This window comes from Mus caroli, chromosome 2 (assembly GCF_900094665.2).
Source record: "Mus caroli chromosome 2, CAROLI_EIJ_v1.1, whole genome shotgun sequence".
Lineage (NCBI taxonomy): Eukaryota > Metazoa > Chordata > Mammalia > Rodentia > Muridae > Mus > Mus caroli.
Window position 1 is genome coordinate 47,266,001 of NC_034571.1, and position 14,548 is coordinate 47,280,548.

The following is a 14,548-nucleotide window of genomic DNA, read 5'->3' on the forward strand; positions in this document are numbered from 1 at the left end:
GATGTTGAGTAAGTCCTCCCCAGTCTCCTCATCTATACGAATGCCTTCTAATCCGGTCAGAAGCACTGTCTTCTTGGACACAGCTGAAAACACCTAAGGAAGAAAAAAAATCAGCTTCTGTAAGAGCTAAATTATTATGGCAACTGAAGGGATGTGTTCAAGCACGAGAATGCCAAAAGGAGACCTGAGTTTGAGAAAGATGACTCTATGGTGCTATGAAAGTAAAGGGAGGAGAGCATCTCAAAGGACATAAAGAGCAGTCCACGAACAGTCAGAGGTGTGAGAGACAATACCAAGGACCAGATGAGCAGTCCACGTGCAGTCAGAGGTGTGACTGATTGGCAATACCAAGGATCAGATATGCTGGAGGATTTAAAAATACAGACTAAGATAATTGGTTGTCAGCAGGTAGGGTGATACATGCCTGTCATCTAAGAACTCTGCAAGCTGAGGCAGTAGGATGATGAGTTTGAGGTTAAGTTACATGGCAACCCTGACTCAAAAAAAAATGTGGGTGAAGGGGAAATGGTAGACTGGTTACAAAACATGCTTCCATGAAGGCCTGGATTCAGTGTTCAAGACTCCCCCAAAAAACGTATGTGGGGTTGTTGTGTGTTATCGTTTTCAGAAAGTCGGTAGAAAAAATAGGTAGATAGATATTGCCATCCAGTATCTATGGAGGAATAGGAAATGGAAGCAAGTTTAGAATAAGAGGAGTTGAATGACGTTAAGCAAAATATTGTCTGAAGCCCAGTGATTGACAGGCACATGAAAAAAAAAAGTTTATAAACTAAGGATTAATCATATCATCTGACTGATCTCAGGGGTTCTAAGGGTGTGGAAGTCTTTGTTGTTTTATCCTGGGATAGAGGCTAGGGGGTTGTACGTGCTAAGAAGGCACTCTACTGCTGAGTTATAGCCCAACCCCCCATACTATGCCCTTTTTCTACTTATTTTGAAACAGGATCTTCAGGTTGCCCAGGTCATCTTTGAATTCATTCATTTAGCCCAAGTTGGCACTGAACTTGAGATCTTCCTGCCTCCGCCTCCCAAAAAGCTGGGATTCCAGGAATGCACCACCAGGCCTGGCATCAGGTTTAAATAAGGCACAGCTTTGCACTAATATGTGGTTTATAAACACAAACTCGCTCTGAACCAACTGGGCAAAACTGAAGTGAAGAAAGGGCTCTGATAGCCGTCAGTGATAAGATGCACATCGCACACTGTTCATTCTACGGTCTGTGTGGGGTGAGGCGCAGTACGGCGCTACCAAGCTGCGGGAAGGGAGACCATCCTACCTGGTACTTTTCTAAGCGTCGTTCTATAAATGGAGACACAGCAACGCTATGGCACTTCTGATTCATGTAGAGAGGGTAGGTTCTCTTTTTCAAAACCTTGTCAGCAACTGAAAGTAAACCAAAAAAAAAAAAAAAAAACAAAAAACGTATTTTGCTTTAATATCGTAAACATTTTTAATCATAGTTAAAACTTCCCTCCAAAGGAATACTGTGAAAATAACCACGGAGGTGAGCAGTTCATTTCTGAGAAACTCTATAGTTCATATTGAAGACTTCACAGTAATAAGTCTGAAAATACAAATCTGCATAACAAGAAAGCTGACCCTTCTGTCTTGAACAGCCAAATACGAAAGGGACAAATGTTGCATGAATCCATTTTATGAAGTGCATAAAAGAGGAAAATTTGTAGAGACAAAATATAGGGGAATACTAAGGACTGAAAGAAGAACTGGAAAAGAATAACTACTTAATGGGTAGAGTTTCTGCTTAAAATGATAAAACGCTCTGAAGACGGAGAATAGTGTTAGCTGCACAATATTGTGAATGCTTTTACTTAATGCCACTAACCTGTACACATTTTTTCAGTTAACTTTGTGTGCACTCATATGTGCATGTGTGTATACATGCCATGGTGTACAAGAAGTCAGAGAACAAGTACGAATTGGTTCTCTCCATCTACCCTGTGGGTTCCAGACATTGATCGCAGGTTGACAGGCCTGACAGCAGACACTCTCACCAGCTGAGCCATCTTGAGACCACTACATAGTGCAATAAAAGTATTTCAAGTGGTAAGGGGAGACAGGAGCAGAGGAGGGAGGAGGGAGAGAAGATCCTCAGGTGAACAGGCCTGCCTCAGCCGCAACTGCACTGGTTGTAACCTGCGCAGCTTTGGCTGTCTTGAGAAATGCAATTGGTTATAGCACCTACCTAGTTATGGTCAGGCCATAAGACACTAGTTATGAAGTGACCAGAATATCTACCTTCAGAAAACTTTATAGTCTTTCAAAATTACCTAAAACTGTAACATTGGCTGGATACCACTTCTAGGAAGGACTCCCCAGAGGAAAAAATAATGTGCTTACGCGCTAACAGGGTGTCAAATTACACTGTGATTTATAGCTGAGTTTCTCCAGGTTGTTTCTAAATGTGAGGGTTGGAGCAACTAACATAAAACAGATAAATTAAACTTACAGATTTAGACTTTTTCATTATGACACACCCATGGAGAACTCATGACCATTGCTCAAAGACTCAGGCCAAAAAATGCATAGTGGTGGGTTTGCATATGTCCATAGAAAGATCTGGAAATATCTGCTACTAACCAGAACTACTTATCCACCAGAGGTAAGGGAATTTTGAGAAGATACTTACTTAATACTTCACTGTCATTATTACAATTTCTTTTTTTAAACACATATTATCTTTGCCGTACTCTACCAGAAGCCATTATAGTACCCAGAACCCCAGGTAAGGCCCCTCCCAAAGACTCTCAACACTTATAAAAGGCCTGCCCAACCTCCCCTCAACAGCTCTCCCTCCCTCATCTCCATCTGAAATCCAGCTGAAGCCTCCTACACTACTCTAGATACCTGCCATGCTGGTATCTAGAACCCCAGAGGCCATGCGGGCACCCAGTACCCAGCAGAGGCACTTTACTGACTCAGAGGACTCACTGGCCACCAGAACTCCAGGCCACTTAGGCCAGAAAACCAGAAGACCAGAGACAGAGAAACCCAGAGGAAAAATGAAGTTTCCCTTTTGCCCCAATGCTAGAGTATAAGAATGCTGCTGGGCGGATGAACTGCAGAGACGCTAGACTGCATTTACCCTGTACCAATATACCACACAGCGTAAGATGTGGGAGATCGGGGAGGGGGGCTCCCTGACTCCCAAGGGTCCAGTCACCATTAGAAACGGTGCCGAGGAGTTGGAACGGAGGGTAGGGGGTCCACAGGCCAAAGATGAGGAGCCTGAGGGCCAAGGCTCCCAAACTCCTGGACATCGAGACACTGCTGGATCTTTTCTTTTCTTTTAAATATATATGAGTAAGGAAACCCCAACTGGGCCAGCAAGATGCCTCAATGGGTAAAGGTCCTTGCTGCCAAACCCAACAACCTTAGTTTAAGCATCAGGATCCTCACGGTTGAAGAAAAGAACCAATCGGTGCAAGCTCTCCTCTAGCTTCTACACTCGTGCCACGGCAGGCCCACCAGCATCCACACACATACACATGCACATTAAGTAAATAAATAAATCTAAGAAAATCAGCAGAAAACTCCCCGCCCCCCCCCCCCTTATCAGGCTAATGCATTTCAAATGTACAAACAGCAGGGATACTGCAATGGGCAGCGAGGTGTTGGCAGGCAGGAATACCACAATGGGAGGCGAGGTGTTTGCGTACCGCCAGTTTCCACAAAAGTGATGACAGCGCTTCTGGACTTCCTGTCATAATCCACGCTTTCCACTTCACCGCCGCCATTCCTGGACTTACAGAAGCTCAGCTCCAGTTTGTCCCTTGTCTGCTCCTCAGACAGCTCATCGGGAATTCCCGTAACATTGATCTTCATTTTAGAAATGTCCACATGAACCTGAGAAAGAATTTCAGAGTCACAAGTAAAGATAGGAAAAATGCCTTTGTCCAACAGACTGGCCAGAGCTTTAAGGACAGCCAGGGTTATACAGAGAAACCCCGTCTCGAAAAGACAAAAAAAAAAAAAAAAAAGACGGTCTCACCTGGAATCTGACGCCTGTGTTTAGTGGGACTGGGTGTGCAGAGACCTTCACTGGGGTGCCTTCCATCTGCACGACATGATTCCCCATCGATATCACGTTCTGTGCAACTGAAACATAATTTTAGAAGTATTCATTCATGATATCCTGAGAAAACTGCATGCTTTTTATTCAAGGGAAAGTTACTGTCTTTTACATTTTCTTCGATTTTGTTTTATTACGTGTGTGTGTGTTGCGTGTTTATGTGTGTTCTTGTGAGTGGGCATTTGCGTGTAGGTCAGGGAACACCTTGCGGGAGTGCTTCTCTTCCTCCAGGATGTGGATCCGAGGGATGGAAGTCAGGTCTTCAGGCTTGGCAGCAAATGCCTTTACCTGCTGAGCCATCTTGCTTGCCCCATTTTCTTCAGTTTTAAGGGATCAAATCTTAACATTTTTCCCCCTTGGGATTTCCAAGTTATATTAGTCTTATCACCAAAATAGGAAAATTCAGTGTCACAATGTATAAGCAAAAATGGCAACATAGAAATTTTCAATTTCTGAATTTATCTTAAAGAATGAATCTATCTTTTTTTTTCTTTTACAACATAAGCCTAATAATTCTGCAGACTCTTTCCCCTTCTGGTCCAGCCATACCTGCCTCCTTTCCACAGCACTCCCCAGGAGTTCCTCTAATACTGTAAATTCTCAGTCACAATGTCCTCCCTGTTCTATGAGCTATAAATACTTTTGTAGCCAGCATCATTTTGAGAATCAGTTTTATCTTAGATTATTCTATGTCATGCTCGTACATTGCTAGTAACAAAGAGAATGATCTTTTTAGTCTCTGTCTTTCAAAAAAAATACATTACTTTGCTTTTATTTTTCCACAAACACTCTTTAAAACATTGAGATCCCCAAGGTACCCAGCACAGGGCAGTCCCATTTCTCCACACAGACCGGAGAAGCTCTGTAATATAACTACACCAAAGCCAGGGGAAGTTCTATGAACAACGCCATACTCGTTTAAATGTGGTATGGGGGACTTTGGGGATAGCATTGGAAATGTAAATGAGGAAAATACCTAATAAAAATATTTTTAAAAAAAAGAAAAGAAAATCTAGAAGACAAAAGTCTGGGAAATTTTAAATTACTGTCATAAGTGAGCACCTGTATTTTCAAAGATTGTCAGTTTTCTCTGTATTTATCTAACATGATTTTCTTATCATTTCATATCCCTGAATAAATATAAGCACTAAATTTGATTGAAAAAAATGTATGTGGTTAGGTGTTTCTTCTTAATTGCGTGCTATAATTTATATAACACTCCAGCTGTTGATAGGTGGAGCCTGTTATTCTAATTTGTCATGAAGATAAGAGATGTTTGCTTCCTCTATTACTAATGTTGAGTGTGATTATGACACCAGGGAGCACACCACGGGTTGAGAAGGAAACAAGACGAAAGGGAAGGACCCTGTCGGGTGGGAATTCAGGCTCCCTGGACCACAATATGAGTCTAGAGTTTAGATGTTTTGTTTTGTTTTGTTTTGCTAATGGCAACAGATGACAACAGAAACCCTCACTGAAGTAACACTCAGATGATCCTCTCCTTATCCCCAAACCCCTAACATCTGGTGATCTGACTCAACAGAGCGGGACCTTGGTAGCCCAACTTTGGTGACTATGGTTGTCAAAGCAACTCCTGTTTACTTCTGTTCCCCTGGAGCTGCTTCTGGCATGGGGAACTCAGAACCACATCCAGGGAGCAAGCAGCCTCAAGGTTGCCACTGAAGCGACTCCAAACCCCAGCAAGCCCAGGTGACTACCATACAGTGACTGCCATGCAGAAACCTGCTTCCATATCCTCCCTCATATCTGCTAGTAATATCCCAGTGACTATCCATTTCCAGCAATGCTTCCCCTCAGTTGTGGATTCCAGGAGGTAACAAAATTACCCTATGGGTGGAGGACTCATCTCTGTTTGTCATGACTTACTGTATCCTTCCTTTTAACATTTATTTCCAGGCCAGTGTAATGGACCAGATGCCAGAAGACACAGGTTAAAATCAGATTCTCAGAGCCCTGAAATGGTCCTGAGGAGCACATGAGCCCACATTGTAGCTTTGCAGTACCAGACTATCAGTGGCCTGCCCTCAGGAGTGTTGGTCCTATAGGAAGTGCTCAGGCCCTTAGGTACCTCTCAGCTCTGGAGTTCAGCAATGGATGCTCTTCTCTATAAGGAAAACCCCTCACATAGCAGCAGCCGTGGCAGCCAACATGGGTGTGTCGGTTGGTTGTGTGCATTCCATGCACATTTTCTCATTTCATACACAAAGAGCTCGTGAAGTCAGGGTATCACAAAGCCTGTCATCAAAATCTGAGGCTTACGAAGAACAAGAGCATGCCTGCATGACAGGACAAAGCTGGCACTCGAAGACAAATCGTGCTCAAAAAGGGAGCCAAGCTTTCAAGGGGTCCATCCTGGTTTTGACCAACATCCAGTCCCATCCAAAGCGCTCATTCCTGTCTCATTCTTGGGCTAGTTACTGGTTAACCAATTTACTCAATCACTTTAACATCCTTAGAACCTGTTTCCTTGACAACCAAATACACACAAGTACTTTTTCTGTCCTGTGTTTATAGAATTATACAAGTATGAAATGAGATGTCTCATAGAACACAGGGAGAAATGCAGTCTGCTACTTTTATACTTACAAAATTTTATTTCCTCTTTTTTTTTTTTTTAAATTTGAGATAGGGTCTCACTACGTAGCCCTGGCTGGCCTGAAATTATGTAGGGCAGGCTAGCCCCAAACTCACAGGGACAGGTCTGCTCCTGCCTCCCGAGTGCTATGATTCAAGCTGTACACCGCTATGCCTGCCAAGTTCTACTTCTTTATAGAATTATCACAATGTTCTAATATGCTTATTATCATTTAGACATATGGACTAGAAAGAGGCTGACATTGGCTATCCCAATTCCTATCTATATTTTATTTCCAGAGTCAGTGCTTTTTGAATGTGTAATAAACATGTGTCTTTTAATATCACTGCACATATGACACTGTCAGTACTCCACATTACTATATACATAATACTATATGTTACACACACAAATATATACATACATTATATATATTACATATGTATATATATTACATACATACATCATATATAATTATATATATAATAATGATGTTATATACACACATATACATATATGCATGTGTGTTGATAGCATCATTATATAATTACATATATATTATATATAATATTATATATAATTATAATAATTATATATATTATATATTTAATATACCCACATTTGGTGCCCCTAATGCTTGGTTTCCTTCTCTGTAAATTGAGACTATCACATCTGTCCCAGAATGCCACTATGAGAACAAGAAGAAACAGCAAATACACAAACTGTAAAGTGACAGCAAACATCTAAGGAAGATCTTTGAAGATGTGGATGCTTATGAAAGTGACACAGTCATACCTTCTTCCTTCTCAAAGGTGATGAGCGCTTGGCCTTTCTGCAGCTCGTAGAGAATTTGTGAGCTCACTTGAAATGAACAGGAGCTATTTGAGAAATGGCAGCCATCCTCAGGACTCTCCACTGAGGTGAATTTAAGCTTTTTTTCTGGTACATTCTCTTTAATCTAATTAAAACAGACATGTTTGATTAAAACCAAAGCAAGATATAACTTAAGGCCTTCCAATGACAGTGCGGTCTAGTCGTCCAATGATTTGTTCTCCGCTGACGTTAGAGCTTCATGGGATACTGGCTGTGGTCTTACTTAACATCTAATTGCTTCTTCCAGAGTCACTTCTCAGTAAGGTCATCAAATACTGATCCTTGAATGTCATTTTATAGATGAAATCGTAAGCATATAATCCTCTCACTTTCCCTGACCAGTGTTTAAGCTGATCAATACCATACAGTGTCCAATTCCAAAGTGCCCACTGTCTATGGAAATAAGTACCTTTTATATAACCGTGCTGCTAATGCACAATCTCAGAAGCAAGTCGCTAAAAGCTATGTTTAGTTTCATGGTGAGGAAGCACGGGAAGTGAGGTAAGCTTCAGGCTGTGCACACTGTGGGGCTTCTTGTATTCATTCAGCTCCATACACTCGTGCAATGGCGTGTACTGTCACCCTCTTCCCCATCTCATCTCACTCCTGTCTACCAATGACATCGTTTCTTCAACCCAGCAAGTCTCCTTCCCTTCACACCTTATGGTGACCCCTGAGTCTGAGTGTGGGCACGAGGTCATTTACTGGAGCAAGGCAATTTATCAGGGGCTGCTCCACTGAGGGAAATGTCACCCCACCCCCACCTAAGGTTAACAGTCAGTATACTCTCAGGGAGGGGTGGGGCCTCTTGGGCCCTTCCCCCATTTGTGGTGAATTGCTAACTGCCCAATCTCAGGCAGATAACCACATCTTCAAGTTCATAATGGCCATGACACATCCGGAAAACATCTTTTCACTGCTTATTCTCTGGCTCTTACATTTTTTCCACTCTCTTCAGCAACGTTCCTTGAGTCAGGAACAGGGAATGTAGATGTTCCATTTAGAGGCAAGAACTCTACTATTATGGGTGATTTTCTTTCCTAGAAAACCCAGATAATTTCACTTTTTTGAAAGACTCCGGATATGATATATCATATCTGGGTATGATATATATGATATAAAAATTGCCAAAGTTAAATTCCAACTTTCCCCAAATCTTTGAAGAACTTTTTTAGCTTGTTTTGGGATTTTTTTTTATGGGGGAGGGCAGGATTTATATAGCCCAGGCTATCCCTGAACTCAGGATTCTTCTTACCTCAGCCTCTCCAGTTCTAAGATCTCTGATAAGGGCAAGTTACTATATCTAATCTACCCATCAACCATTTTCATAATTTATGTAACTATGAAGCAAATATTGTCAACAAGAATTGTAACCCAAAGAATAAAAGGTTATACCTACCTGTTTAAAATCATTGATATCCACAAATATGTAAGTATGCATGAATGCACACATATCCATCTACCATGGTTATCTTACACACTGAAATAAAATACGTTATAAGGAAGAAGCTGCACGTGGTGAATGAGTCTTGGGATGGTGCCTAAAGCTGCCTATACCTTTACAAGGAATCAGTGGGGTTCTAGTTAACAGTAGGCCAACTTCCAAACAATCTGTCAAGCCTGCAGAGAGGCAGTGTTTACTAATCATGTGGAAACACACAGTATTCAAACCTTCTGACACCAAGGATTTTCCAGAGAAAGACAAGGATTCCCAGGACCTTTTGATCCAGCCAGACCCAGAGAGTATCTAAATCCTAATAGTCTTGCACCTGGTCACCCATCTCATAACCACAGGACATCCTATCTCCCAGGAACAAAAACAGTGACAGTTTCAATGCTGTAACAACCTGCTTTGTCAAGAAGAAATAGGGATAAAAGCTTAATACACAATTCAAACATAGGAAAATTTAGGAGAGACTTTTAATGACAGAGATTAATATATTCCTGACTTGTTTGCTCTGAGACAGGGTCTTACTGTATAGCCCTGGCTGGCTTAGAGCTTGCTATGGGGACCACGCTAGCCTCCCACAGGGATCCCCTGTGACTCACTCTCCTGAGTGCTAGGATTAAAGGTGTGTGCCCCTATGTCAATATTACGCCAAACTCTTTAAACTGTGAAATTCATTTAAACTACTTCAGCACCTTAAGTGCAACCAGTAAGAAGACTAAATGTTTCATCCAAAAGTAATCTATAATAAGCAAGGCTCTGGTTTTTTTTTTTAATTTTACTAATTGTTTTTAAGTTTCATCATGCTATCCATAGGTAGTAAGAAAAAAAATGCATCACAAGTATAGTACATGAAGAAATAATATGAAATTAATACTCAGACAAGAGATAGAACTACTAAAGTCCTCCTGGTTTCCCAAGGGTCTGGCCTGCCTCCAGAGGGAACAACTATACTGCTCGGGCCATGCTTTATTTAAATGGGAACATATAGAATGCCCTGCTTTGCCTTTTATGTATCCATGTATCCATGTCGTGTCTGTCACATTCATCCATGTTGTATACAATTGTTTATCCCCATTATGGCGTAGAATTGTATACAATCTGTTTACTCATTATGGCTTAGCATCTACTTGTAGAGCTATACCGTAATTTATTTCTTCATTCTACTATGGAAGAACACTTGGATTGTTCTCCATTTGAGGCTATTGCATACACTGAGTGGCCCAAGCCAGACAGAATGGTACACCCCCTTAAGGCCAGTACACAGGAAGCAGAGGCAGGTAGATCTCTGTGAGCTTGAGGCCAGCATGGTCTACATAATGAGTTCAAGGCCAGCCAGATGTGGTCTCAAAAACAAAAACAAAAGAAACACTGGTGGTGGGAGGCTATAATTCTGTACAGTTAATCTAACTAAATCACTGTTTCATGTGCATGTCCATTAAACATTAATATATATAAAATAATCACAGTACTTGGAATTCTCTGGCATCCGACTCCAATTCAGCTTCGAGTTTTTTGATCTCCTCGCCTAGCTCTTTGTTTTCATTCATAATTTCATGAACCAATCCCTAAAAAACACCAAATATTTGGAAAAAATGAAACACCTTTAACTCCTTTTTCTAAATTAATTAATTGCCAATCTCCCTACCCTAAGCCTAATCAGCCTCAGGACAGTCTCAGAGTGAATCTGCCCATATTAACAGTACATTTGCTTACCATCTTATTCCACATCCCGCTGAGTCTTCCATTCCTAAGATATTTTAGCTCTATTATATGGACAGAGAAACCAATATCTTCCACATAGATACAGAAATCTTTATAATTAAGGCAAAGAATGAGTCCCAGATATTCTGGACTTAGCTAAATACTCCTAAGTTATCTGAAGCTATAATATGACTTAATTGTACTCTAATCAGGGACATATTATTACTGAGGCAGGATTTTTGTTTTGTTTTGTCATCTGCATTATATTTTTGTTTCTGGGGTGGTTATTTATTTTTGTTTTCGTTTGTTTGTTTGTCTTATCAGCCATGATTCCAATAATAGCCAGTTGTTTTAAAAAGCAAAAATCCCAGTCTTTCAGTTTTTACCAATGAAGACTAGGGAGCCAGATGCTGGGGTGAGCTAGCTCAGGGAGGCAGAGAAAGCACCCAGCTGACCTTCTTACTCTACTGATGCCCCAGAAGATAAAATCCCCTTCTCCTTCTCCATGCTATCTTAAATACCCTTCAGCTCAAAGACCTTTGTTTCTGTTTACTTATGTTCACTCCCTGTCAGCTGGTTGCTTGCTCCGCCTCTTGACCCAGGGTTGACTTCAATTAGCTCTTAGGTTAAAGGCATGTGCTAGGGCTGAGCTGCACCACAACAAGACTTTTCCAGTTCACAATCGTGGCGTTCACAATGTGATCAAATATCCTGCGACAGTAGCCAGCTGCTTTGACAAGCCAAACATAGGCTTTGCTAACAGCTGAGCACTTGGGCCTCTGTTTCCACTCGGGCCTCATTGGATGTTACTCATACTTCACTTCCTGGTATAAGCCCCATCAAAGAAGGAGGTGAGAAAACAACTTTTGGTAAGAAAAGAAACAGGAACACAACTGTCAGTGAGAAGCCTTTACAATACTACAAATGTAAGGATTTGAAAAGTCAACTAGCCTTACAATGCCAAAGACAGAAAGCGCACCTCACTTAAAAACAAATAAACTGTTTAAGAATGTGAGACTTTTAAAGCTGGACTAAATATACTTTGCAACATGATATGACCATAAGCCTAAAGGATCCAGGAAATGGAATGCAGCAGTTTGAATCAGAAATGTCTTTCCTGGGTTCAGGTATTTGAACGCTGGTCTCCAGTTGGCTGCACTGTTAGAGAAGGATGTATAGCCGTGCTGGAGGAAGCACATCACTGAGGGTGGGCTTTGAGACCCCATGGCCTCACTCCACATCCCTTCTGCTCTCTCGGCTTCCTGTGTGAGACTGAAGATGTGGTCTCTCAGCTTCCTGATCGATTATTTTCTGTCCTGGCTGTGTTCCCCACCCTCTATCCCCACCCTCACCCCACCATGGGCTCTTCTTCTGGACCTGTAAGCCAAATAAACTGTCTCCCTTTAAAGGGAAAAAAAAAAAGAATGGCCATGAGCCATCTGTCAGTGTCTTCTACTTTTCCTTTTTACCATGCTCTGTTCGCCTCTCATCTCTGCTGAGCGCTCATCACAAGCTTGCTTTATGTTGTCTTTATCAGCATCCATGACTCTCTAATTAAAAAAAAAAAAAGGAGGACTTTTAAAACAGTATACTACACAAATCCATGAATAGAGAAATAACAGTTTTTACCCTTCTATGGAAGAAACTTGTCTTCTTAGTCATTTTTTTCCTATCGTTGAAGTCTTGACTGTCATGTGACTTACAGCCAAATGTCATGTGTAATTTGAAGAAATCTCTAATTGTATAGGAGGGAGCTCAGTAAAGGCACTGCTAACACAGCTAATACAGCAGCTGTACTGTCGTTTTTATCCCATTTTTTTGCAGGAGATATTAAACTCTCTGCTAGATTTCATGCTATATAAGAACACAGCGACACATATTAATATATCGATAGTTTGAGACTGGAGACATGGCTTAGAAAAGAGATGCTTTTTATCAAGCATGACAACTCGAGTTGCAGCTCTGGAACCCTAAAAGTGGAAAAGAAAACTGACTTACATACATTGTCCTCTGACTTCTGCATACATGCTGTAGCACCTGCGTGGGCACACACACACACACAGAAACACACACGAGTGTGCACACAAATACACACATCAACACACAAAATAAATAAGAAGATGTAATAAAAATAAATTAAAAGTTTGCTCAAATATTCTGTGCTTCCATATTTCAGTATACTTGGAGCTGCATACAATATACTTTTCAAAGACTTTGAGTGGCTAAAGTCTCAGTATTCTTGTAAAAGAAACAGAAAAATCTAATTTTTAAACTAAAATGGGAAAATGAGTTAAAAAAATTTAGCCATGCCTTAGTTTACCCAATGTGAATACAAGACTGTCAGAAAAACAAGGGATCATGGCACATTCAGTGCTTTCTAACTCTGTTCTCTAATAAAAAGAACCAAGAAACAATGGACAACCATAAATGTGGGACAGAAAATACACAACATACACCTGGAATAGCTTGAGATGATAGACAATTTAAAGGCACCTTTAGAAATATGACAGGGGGTGGGGGGGAGAGACCACAGTGAATGAGCTTGCAGTACTCAAAGAGCCATACCAATCAGGAACCCGATCAAGCAAGGATGATACGTGGAGAATCCAAACAGAGATTTCCCAAATAGAATAGAGGAAGGAGGAGGAGGAGGAGGAGGAGGAGGAGAAGAAGAAGAAGAAGAAGAAGAAGAAGAAGAAGAAGAAGAAGAAGAAGAAGAAGAAGAAGAAGAAGAAGAAGAAGAAGAAGAAGAAAACTAACAACTCATTCCACAAAGCCAGCATCACCCTGAAACCAAAACAGAATAGGGACACACAGAAAATAAGAAAATCTATAGAGCAACAACTCTAGTGAGCATTCAAGCAAAATTTCTCAACAAAGGACTTGCAAACCAAAGTCAAGAACATTAAGATGACATATCATGCATGACAAGTTGGTTTCCTTACTTCAACATACACAAGCCAGTGGGTGTGATACAGCACGTGTTGTAGACTTACAGCCAGAAACCACACGGTCATAACATAAAAGCCTGAAGAATCCAGGAGTAATAGGAACATGCCTCTGCATATAGAGATTAAATGCAAAAAAACCTACATCCAACATTATATTAAGTGGAGAACTGGATAAGTTTTTTCAAAAAATCTATAGTAAAACAAGGACTGCCCACTCTCTCCATTCCTCTTTAGTAAGGTGCTGGACCATGAGAAAGACAAAAAAGGTACAAATATGAAAGGAAAAAGCCAAAGTATCCTTAGCTGCTCATGATATGACTCTTTATTAAAAACACCCAAAAGACTCCACCAGAAAATTTTCCCATCTGATACAGCAGTTCTCAACCTGTGGGATCTCTTTGGGGGTCTCATATCAGATATGTATATTACAATTTATAACCATAGCATAAGTACAGTTACAAAGAAGCAACAAAATAATTTCATGGTTGGAGTCACCACAACCTGAGGGACTGTCTCAAAGAGGCACAGCATTAGGAAAGTGGAGAACCACTGATCTGATGAGTAATTTTAGCAAGACGGCAGGATAATAAGCCATTAGCAACTTGCCAAGCCTGACGGTACACACCTTTAATCCCAGCACACAAGACAGAGGGAAGGAGGATCTCTGTGTATTGGAGGCCAGCCTGCTCTGCGCAATGGGTTCTAAGTAAGCCAGGGCTATGCAGTTAAGACCTTATCTTAAAAAGTAAATGTTTTAAAGTATTAGCTTTTCTGTACACCAATGACAAACCGGCTAAGAAGAAAGAAAGAAAGAAAGAAAGAAAGAAAGAAAGAAAGAAAGAAAGAAAGAAAGAAAGAAAGGAAG

General features: G+C 40.9%; 1 protein-coding gene across 1 annotated transcript in view; it reads right to left on the minus strand.

Moving 5' to 3' along the window:
• Nmi (N-myc and STAT interactor) overlaps positions 1 to 14,548 on the minus strand; it is a gene marked incomplete at its 3' end in the record, with an annotated part of 24,660 nt that continues 10,112 nt past the window's right edge. Inside the window, exons 2-8 of the mRNA XM_021178105.2 lie at positions 12,202 to 12,282; positions 10,501 to 10,596; positions 7,504 to 7,666; positions 4,032 to 4,138; positions 3,700 to 3,886; positions 1,299 to 1,405; positions 1 to 93 (exon numbers count right to left, since the gene is read on the minus strand). Of these exons, the coding sequence (XP_021033764.1) occupies positions 1 to 93; positions 1,299 to 1,405; positions 3,700 to 3,886; positions 4,032 to 4,138; positions 7,504 to 7,666; positions 10,501 to 10,596; positions 12,202 to 12,276 (828 nt within the window). The remainder of the gene's footprint in view (positions 94 to 1,298; positions 1,406 to 3,699; positions 3,887 to 4,031; positions 4,139 to 7,503; positions 7,667 to 10,500; positions 10,597 to 12,201; positions 12,283 to 14,548) is intronic.